The 10,083-nt window shown below is 36.0% G+C and overlaps 1 protein-coding gene across 1 annotated transcript; it reads right to left on the bottom strand.

Annotated features, from left to right (window-relative positions):
- Positions 1-542: 542 nt before the first annotated feature.
- LOC131681833 (cytochrome P450 CYP12A2-like) lies at positions 543-9,554 on the bottom strand. Its single transcript, XM_058962887.1, has 8 exons — positions 8,942-9,554; positions 2,090-2,336; positions 1,915-2,031; positions 1,705-1,858; positions 1,528-1,643; positions 1,318-1,474; positions 1,004-1,252; positions 543-946 (listed from the first exon to the last, which is right to left on the bottom strand). Exons 1-8 carry the CDS (start codon positions 9,147-9,149, stop codon positions 620-622), a joined length of 1,575 nt encoding a protein of 524 aa, XP_058818870.1. The 5' UTR covers positions 9,150-9,554; the 3' UTR covers positions 543-619.
- Positions 9,555-10,083: the final 529 nt, after the last annotated feature.

The following is a 10,083-nucleotide window of genomic DNA, read 5'->3' as shown; positions in this document are numbered from 1 at the left end:
ACCATTCTACAGTGGAACAAAGGGTGACTGAAAAAATCGCGTGATAGATATGTTGAAATTTTATTACCCGTTCCGAAACGAAACCACTCCGGTTATTTATTTTATTTTACATTGACTGAAATAGATTACCGTCGCTTCCTTTGGAGCTGCTTGATTGGTCTCCAAGCAAAATCAATCAATTGCCAATCCAGCCTTGGACAAAAAAAAGAAGTCAACAACCAATAGCAACACGATTGCCATTAAAATGTCATGATGAAATTTAATAAATTTACTATCCCCCCATAAGCGATCGTTTCGCTGCTCGGTTGTTTATGGGAAAATGCAAGTTCCTTTCAAAACGCCGACACCGTAAATCATTCCACTGTAGAATGTGCCGAAGCATCCCAGAGCGCTGCTGAGAGGATCAATCATTACAATGCTAATGTTGTTCCAATTCTGGTCAGCCATCCGTTGCGTGCCGTTGTAAACTTTGTTCTTTTCGTGCTAAAAAGTCATTAGTGTTGTTTTTCGTGTGTATCTTACAACTAGTATGAGCCAACAAATTTGCGATCAATACATTTATTAAACATGCATGCAATAACATATCTTTCCCCATTTGAAACATCTTTGAACAACCTCGCTAATCATCCAACTCGTTCATCTGAAACTTGAGCTTATTTTCCGGAATATTAACCAGAGCTCCACGAACCCTCAGCTCGCCGTAGTGCCAGCGGTAATCGAACTGACGCGTAATCCGAGAAATCACCATCTCCATCTCCATCATGGCTAAACGCTTTCCGATGCAAGCTCGGGCACCGAATCCAAACGGCAGATACACGAACGGATTGATGTTCTTGCCACCTGGGAATGCTTCCTCTTTCAGCCACCGCTCCGGAAGAAACTCCTTGGCTCGGGCAAAATGCAATTCGTCGTTCTGCAACAGCATCGATGCCATCGCCACATCCGTCTAAGGTATTAAAGAAAATATTACACTTTTCTGCTGCGACATTTGTTAATCGCATACCCCTTTGGGAACTCGGTAACCCTGCAGAACCATATCCCTGCCAGCGGCACGAGCATTTCCTGCGGTGGGTGGACAAATCCGTAGACCTTCTTTAATGCAAGCCCTAAGGTACGGAAGATTGCGCATATTCTCCGGAGTCAAGGGGGAATCTTTGTACGGGAGGATAGTACGGAGTTCTTGGCGTAATTTTTCCTGCTTGTCGGGGTTCATGGCCAAACAGTAGAGGACGCCAATTGTACCGGATGAAGTCTAAAGTTCGTGAATAAATCAGATGTTGTTTCGACGAGGTTATTTGGTGTTTGAAGTATACTTACCGTGTCGACCCCGGCCAACAGCATATCAAAAGCCATGACAACAGCTACGTTTCGATCAACTTTTAGTAGTTTCTCGAGCACACTCTGGGTATCACTGTCAGTGGAGGGATTTTTATCCAACCTAATCACGGCATGATCTACTTTGGACATGACGATTCTGAAAAGTAGTGGAATTAATTAGGACATTCCAATAGATGTTTTAAATAATACTTTGTAAGATCATCCAACGTGTTCATCAACTTTCGGAATTTGGGCGTTTTGATGTATTTCCACATTGACGGTAATACCTCGATACGATAGGATAGCTCAAAGAACTGTCGAATACTCTATAAAAACAATTATTTGATGGATTAATATACTGAGGATTTTCGTAGCAAATGAATGTACCGAAACGATATGCTTGGCTTCATCAGATTCATCTTTCAGAACTCCTAGTCTAGTGTCCAAAGCCAAAACTCCCATTGTTTCGAGTGCCCATCGATTTAACCACTGGTCGTAGTCATCCGGTAGTTCATTCTTCTCATCGCGAATATTTTTCATTCTAAAACCACCAACCGTCAAAAAATGAGCACTAAACGAACGAACCTTGATTCTTACATTTCCATGAACTCTCTGGCAACTTCATCGACCTTCGAAACATACAGTTTAATCGTCTTTGGCTGCATCATTACGGGATTAACGGCAGTTCGAAACGATTGCCATGCTTCACCCTCTCTACAAGAATAAACATTCGTGAATAATTCAAAGTAAACCAACCATAATTAGTTCATACTCCGTTAGGAGACCGCCCAATCCTTTGAACACATCCGCACGAACCTCTTTGCGGTAATACACAAAGCTCTCCATCGACCGCCGGACGGGCCACTTTCCTTCCGCACGAAATAGCTTCTCGAAATCATCCGGGTTGAAACTGAGCAGGATGTCCTTCCGACCGAACAGACCTGGCATATGGATCAAGCTGCCGAAGTCCTCTTGAAAATACTTGTGCATCACCGGTAGTGTGACATTGTGATAGCGTCCTGTAAAATGAGTTAACGATAAAAATCATGAAGAATCGTTTAAGTTTATTTTGGGCGTGACGCACTTTCATTTATGATTTGTTTTGAAATAACTTGTTTCGCTAATATTTATAGATTCGAGTCATTTTAACGTTGAAGGTTTGTGAACAATGTTAAACAAACTATACCTAGCCAGCCTTCCTGAATATTTGTGGTGAAATCTTTTCCTTACGTCGTAGGTAACAAAGAGAGATTATTTTTGTTTACTTTCTCTTCTGTTGATTACTCGGCTACAACATTTACACCTTCTCTCGATGCATAATAATCTAATAAAACCCACGTCGTTCGATATGTAGAGTAAAATTATTGGATTTTTTTAATAACGTCGTAATAATCGAAAGAGAATGAAAACAAATAGAGGCTCTCAATGTTACTGGTCCTATTAAAATGTTTACAGGAGCTCTTCTTTAGAAAAAATAAAATAAAATGTCAAATGGTTTAACATGGAGATTATCATTTCTGAAATGTACTTAGCACAGTGCACACCGGAATTTGCTTCTGCTGGTATAGTTATAGTGATTAATTCCCTTTGAAGTGAGATATTTGCTACATTTTTTTTTTTTTCAAAGTATGAAAGTATACATCCAGTCTTCAGAAATGTTAATGAACTGGTTTTTGCTAACATCTTTACTGAAGACCAAGAATCTCTATTTATATTACACTCTAAGTTATTGATCGTTGTTTGTGACTGACCCCTTAAAAACCTTTTATTTAACATAACTCTTTAAATATCGCAGATAAAGCTTCGGCATGTTCCAGAAACTTGTTCGTCTTATTAAGATACATATCTTTCCAGAAGAGATAATCAGTCTATCTCTTGCGACTTGAAAGTTTTTGGGTATTTCTTGGTATAATTAGCAAAAGTTTTAAAAATAATAACTTTTGAACGAGTGAAAACGGGCAGCCAGCTCTAGCTGCAATCAAAAATGCTACATCAACACTATAAAACTCAATAGAGTTCACTTGTCTCTCGTTGTCTACAGTAGAGTTATAAACGATTTGAAAAAACTGCTGTTTTTCATAAAACGTCCAATATCTTCGAAAACACTCGAGATAAGAAAAATGATGCGTTAATAAAAATTGTGTATTTTGACATTTGAAATAACTTCTTAGAATATATGAGACATGTAGAAATGATAACTGAAATGATATTTGAAAAAATGTTTTTGGGGGTCATCCAAATAAAACGAGCTATGACTTCTTAAGCATTAAAAGAAGAGGAGTGCTCTCCACAACTTTTCCGAAAAAGTTAGCTCATTTATTCTACACACCGAACTTGTCAGAATGACATTTAAAAGTTATAGTAATGAATTGGCTTTAAATGGATCATCCACAAACATTCAGCAATAATGTTGAACATATTAAAGATAAAGACTTTAATACAACTTTGCCGACTTAATTTTAATATGTGCAATAATACTTGCAAGAAAGTTGGTAAATATATTTCACTTTTAGGGGGATCAATCATTAAAATAATAACACCATATGAAAGGGCTAGTAATGTCTACAAATTCCTTCGCACATGTTGATGCCCGACCGTGCACTGTTTGAATTATAAATAAGTCATTAATTTACCCATTGGCATATTGCTACAGATTTTTCATAGATTATACTAAAATAAAAAGTAATACATGGTCAAATGGAGTAGTCGATTGAATGCTTAACACGTGTACTTGGGGGCGGGCATAGCGTAGTTGGTAAATCGATTGCCTTGTACGCAGCTCACCTGGGTTCGATTCCCAACCCCGTACATAGGGTTAGAGATTTTTCTAAAAGAGATTTATCTAACCGGACAAAGAGGCGAATGACCCTTAGATTAAAACCTCTATAATCAAAATAAAAAAAAAACACGTGCACTTATGAGTTCCAAAAATAGAATTACAGGTCAAAATGAGCCTGTGTACGAAGAGTTCACCTTGAGATGTCCTACGAAATCGTCTGGAGGAACACCAGCCGGATCGAGGAGGAGCATGAAAAGGCGGAATTTTTCGTGAAAAATAGTAATTTTTATTTAAAATGAGTAAAAAAAACCCTTAATTGAAAATTTATCTCAAAAACTTAACGAAGCGGCTAGGTATTTTTTACATTGAATGTGTATGCAATGTTTGAAAGAGATCGGTTCAGTAGTTTTGGCATGGCAGGTAACACCGCAAATCATGTTTTTCCAGAGACGTTCTACAAAAAGCTTCGTCACCGAGTGGTTTGTCGATATTTTTGCTTAGAAAAATTACAGCATGTCATTGAAATGCTATACTATAATGTACAAAAGTTTGGATTAATTCGCTTCACGCAAAGTTCTAAAAAATTCGCAAAAAAGTGTTTTTTTTCTCGCTGAAACCCTTACCTTCCCCCCCCCCCCCTAATAACACGGTGCTACAGCGATTTTGCCCTTTTCAAGTTACCAAGTATGGGTTGTAGATCTTATCAAATGCAATGCAAAATAATGAATGAAAAATGTTTAATACCCTCAATATCTTGATTTATAGCAAAAATACGATTTTTCGAAACTTTCGGCACTAAAAAAAATTCTACGCAGGTATTTTTCAACCTATTTTAAATTTTTCATGTGTTGCGGAAAGAAGATGAAATGACCTTTCCAACGGTATGCTATATTATATTCTTTTGTTAAAAGTACTATGCGGTTTTGGATCAATAATATTAAAGTAACCATTTTCTATTCAAAAAATGAAGATTGCTCAACTTTTTTTATCAGGAAGTGTCTTTTTTATAAGAAATTTAGAAAGAACATTTAATTCTGCATCCAACGACCTATTTATGATCCTAATAGACTGAAAAATGGCTGAGATATTATTTTTCCGAATTCGAAACTTGCTCACATGAACTCTTAAGGGGTTGGTAAGCTCGCACTACACGATTCTATAATTATATCTCATTATTTTTTTCCAATTTCAGTTCCAGTTGACGCGCATACTTTTGAATGTATACGTAATCGAGCAAAAAATAATATTTTTTGAAAATTTTATATGGGTCCCCTTAAAAGTTCATGCGAGACAGTTTCTAATTTGGAAAATAATAGTAACTCTGCCATTTTTCAACCGATTTTGATCATAAATAGATTTTTAATTAAAATTAATTAAAATAAAGACGCTTTCTAATAAAAAGGTTGAGCAATTTTCATATTTATTTTATGAAAATATCGCCATACCCAAGTAACAATTGAGGTTTTATGATAGTTTTATAGCCACTCATAAAACTTAGACTGCACTTGTAGCGTGCTTTAAAACTTCAATTGTTACTTGGGAAAAATGATTAGATTCATATTTTTATCCCAAAACCACGTAGTATTTTTAACAAAAGAACATAACATAGTATACCGTTAGAGAGGTTTTTCTTCTTTCCACAACACTCAAAAAATTGAAAATCGGTGAAAAAATGAACGAGTAGAATTTTTTTAAGTGCCGAAAGTTCCGCAAAATCGATTTTGTTTTTGCTATTAATCAAGATTTTTAGAGTAGATTAAATTGAACAAACATGGTTTTGTATTGCATTTGGGTAGACCTACAACCTCTACCTGATCACTTTAAAAGTACATTCATTTTTTTATTTCGTAACACCCTGTAATTAATTGCTGCTATAATCTCCCTGCTAAAAATCCTAAAGTGTAGGCAGGATTATATTAAAAAACCGGAAATGACCACCTAATCGAACGAATATTATATTATCTCCTCTTGTATTTGTATAAGATAGCTGTAAAGTTTATTTAGTTTAATTATACAAACAATAGTTAAATATGTAATCCTCTAGTTTTAAGAAATTCAAAATGAAAATCAAATAAAAATTGGTACCTATAAGCTACCGTAAACATGCCTTATCAAATAAAGCAATTTCAAAAAAAATATGCACGTTATGTAAAATAACCACCCCCCTTCCCTTGTTTGACTGATTCCCACATCACCACAATCCTATAATTTAAAAAATCTGAACGAAAATGTTAGAATGGATCAGACCATAATATATGTTCTTCATGTAATGAACCTATTTTCGCCTCATTCCTATTATAACCCTACTCATTTGAAGCCGTTGGTGTCTGCTATCTTTGTATAACGCTTGGGTCCAAATGGTAGGACGACAATTGGGGCACTCGATTCGAGTTTAAACAATATTTTTACGCCATTACCAATAGGACCAAATTAGGCTATTTACTCTAGATTGGATACTTAGGTGTCTGTAAAAAATATCAAGGATAAGGTCTTACTAATCTTTAGGAAGCTAGACATATTTTTATGTTGCTGTAATACAAAAGTTGGGTACCGTAAACCGGGGTGACATTGATCAAATTTCGAAGTAATCAGCACATATTTTTAGACGCAATTAATTTTTTTCAAGTTTAGTATTTTTAAACCATGTACTGATGTATGAGGAACAATATTAGATAGTTTTATCTGAATTTGTTCGCTAACTACTATTTTTGTAAAAAATATTTCAAATTGAAGTCCGTTTTTGAATTTCGAGGTGACATTGATAGCCTGCATGCTCACACACATTAAGTTCTTGATGTCAATGTTTTCCATTCAAATGTTAGTTTGAATTAATTCTGAAAAGATATCCATTGTTGAATAGCTGTTAATTGGTATTGTACAAAGTATTTCCATATACTGTAAAATTTGAGTAAACAAAATTCTGTTAAATTTGTTTTATTTTAATGGTTTATCGTTTTATTTTAGTGGTTTAACGTTGGAGTATTGAATATAAAAGAAATATTGCAAATTTAAGCTTAAAATAGTTTAAAATAATTGCGAACTTGTTTCACAAAAAATGCTTTTAAAATAAGCAAGCTTTTAAAAATCAATTTGGCACATCCGACTTTAAAGAAAAATAAAAACTCGCGCGGAATTTATTAATCTTGCTAAAATCTAAGATTTATTTGTTGTATAAAAATAGACACTTTACGAAACAACGCAAAAATAAGGTCAAATTAAATTTCGGTTTTTTTTGTATTTTCTATACCCAAAAATTAAACAATATGCTCAAAAAGTATATCTATTTAGTATTTTTTAAAAGTTGAAGTACAACTCATTTCAAATTTAAATTATTGGGCAGACTATTCTGGTTAAAAAAGCAATCTACGAAAACAGTTTTGAGTGATCAAAGTCACCCCGACGATCAAAGTCACCCCAGTTTACGGTACCCTTTTCGCGATCATTTGGAACATAAATCTCAAAGTTGCCTGACAGCGCAAATTTGGGACACCCTTGTAATGGCCCGAGCCATTTGAAAATATTCATTGTTAACCCTAGAACGTTACACTGGGGTACAAATGTACCCCACGCCTTCTATGAAGCCGTGTGAAAACGAGAATTCGGCATTCATCGACCTGGGACCCTAACCATAATTCAATTTAGAGTTCCTAGTAAGTGTAGGAAAAGGTGGTATAGCCAGTTTGCTTATAGCCTTTGTGAAAGCAGGTGTCAAAGTTGGCGTGGGGTACATTTGTACCCCAGTGTACGATTTCGTCAGGTTTTATGCTGTCAGTGGAAATGTGACTCGTGACAATACCAGTTTAAATACTGGTTGTTTTACTACGTAAGTAACAATTAGTAGGGTTTATAAAACCGTTTTTAATCATTTACTCAATAATTTTAATTTAATTTTGATGTAGAAAAAAATCGTTCTCATTTTTACTGATTTTTATTGTTGTATTGTAGATTTTTTATTGTTTTTCAAAGCAATGGCTCGCAAGTATAATTTGCGCACAATAACTGCTGTAACAGTAACGTTGCGTGTTACCAATACTGGCCAGAAATATTTTTTGATTTCAATTTCCACCCCATTTCGTGGTATTTTCCAAAACCCGATTTTTAAACTTTCACTCTTCAAAATGATTGCACTTTTTCAAAAATATCGAAATTCCATTTTTCTACCATTTCAAGACCATTTTTTCAACTTTTAGAATCATTTGATTTTTTTCAAATCGGTTGAAAATTCGCAAAACTATAGTAATTTTTGTGAAAAAAATCAAACCCGCTATTTTCATTCTATTTTTGTTCAAACCAATTTATGTATCATTGATTCAATAAATTCCGTATTTTCACTTACACAGCTGTTTTCGCAATTAAAAACCAAAGAAAATGACGTACTATACATTTCTTTTGTTTGCATTTTTACCTGCGAAAATTGCGATCAAAGCGTGGGGTACATTTGTACCCTAGTGCAACGTTCTAGGGTGGAAAACGCAAATGCAATGTTCTAGGGTTAAGAACACCCTGACACTTCACGCTAGAAAAAAAAAAAACAAATTCAATGATCAATGAAAAATTCCTTGAGCGTTGACATTTCCTATGGTTTGATAAAATGATCCCCAGCTACATTACAAACAATAAAAATAATACAATATAATATTTGTTTCGACTTTTGAGCCGCCCTACTATAGACCGCATTCATTGCCACTTACTAACACCTTGCGCATTCAAGTTAGTAAACAGAGAGCAACGGATTGGTATCCGTGACTGAACAGCCGAATTGATAATGGTGTCTGTTGTATATGTTTGCGAGAATTCCACACATCTCTGCCTAGTGAACTGAAAATCCGCAAAAACGAGACTCACCTCCGGGGGCGAAATTCTTCATCATCTGCCATAAACTGGGCCCGGGAATCCTATCGAATGGTAAGGCAGTTTCCCATTCCGGATCAACATTGGATTCCTGTGCCGAAGCGGTTACCGCCGCCGGTTGCGCTTGTGTACTCTGTAAGCGAATCAATCCCGCACACTGGGAAGATTGTCCAACCTTGACTTTCACTATGCTGCGCAGCATGATATTTTCTCGATCAACGCCTAATTTATTTTAGTGAATAGGTCCAGCACTTTTGAATATCCGATTGCCACTGAACTGATACGAGACCTGTCGCACACGCAAACTTTCAGCAACGGGCTGATACTGAGCTTGTCAGACGTGAAGCACTGATGTACTAAATAACACAGGGAACTGTTGATCGCCTGTCGTGTAAGGGGGAGCTTACAAATCACGTAATGGTTGGATGTTGAGATTGGTTATGATTTGTGCACAGTAGCAGGTGCGTATTATACACGTTTGCTTGTATGACTTGATGAGGTGATTTTTATTTAATTTCAGAGCAGTCGGCTATCTGTTCCCTAGCTATCAACGAATAGTTGGAGTGGTGATTTTTGTAATGTTTCTTTTCAACGCGACCCGATTTTTTAAATTAATCGTTGAAGTTTATACAAGCATCGTGCTGTTTTCCGTTAGCTTCAGACAAATTCTGGAATAAACACCTTATATCAAAATTTTATAAACAATTGATGAACAAGTCTAATGGGGGCAGTTGTTCTATAGATATGGATCCGTGCCCGGTTCTCGAATCTAGTAAACTGAACACCAAATCAACAATTTACTTGATTCACCAGTAAACTGTAGTATTAGTGCCGCTCGTTCGCTATGCCAAAATTACAGCTTCTCTCAAACGCGGACAGACGACCTTGCGTTGAATTAATTTCAGTCTGTTTACTTAGCATTCGTACTATGCTCGATCCAGGGACCTGCTCATAGGGCATTGGCCCAAACCTAATGCGAAGGAATTTTTCCTGGACACCAGTGAACCAATGCATCCGCATTTACCTAACCATGCTGATTTGGGTCAGGGTCAGTCAATGCAACCAAACCGAAGTCATCCAACTGGTGTTTCAATTGATACCAACAGTTATCAGCTTGACACTAACTATTGCATTTT

Source organism: Topomyia yanbarensis, chromosome 2 (genome assembly GCF_030247195.1).
Source record: "Topomyia yanbarensis strain Yona2022 chromosome 2, ASM3024719v1, whole genome shotgun sequence".
Classification (NCBI taxonomy): Eukaryota; Metazoa; Arthropoda; class Insecta; order Diptera; family Culicidae; genus Topomyia; species Topomyia yanbarensis.
The sequence above is the reverse complement of the archived record's forward strand: the minus strand, read 5'-3'. Positions and strand labels throughout refer to the sequence as shown.

Coding starts and splice junctions, on each gene's coding strand:
- LOC131681833 (XM_058962887.1), bottom strand. CDS start 9,149: ATGCTGCGCAGCATAGTGAAAGTCAAGGTTGGACAATCTTCCCAGTGT. Junction 1,253..1,317: donor TGTTGGCCGGGGTCGACACG/GTAAGTATACTT, acceptor CACGAACTTTAG/ACTTCATCCGGTACAATTGG. Junction 947..1,003: donor GTTACCGAGTTCCCAAAGGG/GTATGCGATTAA, acceptor TTAATACCTTAG/ACGGATGTGGCGATGGCATC.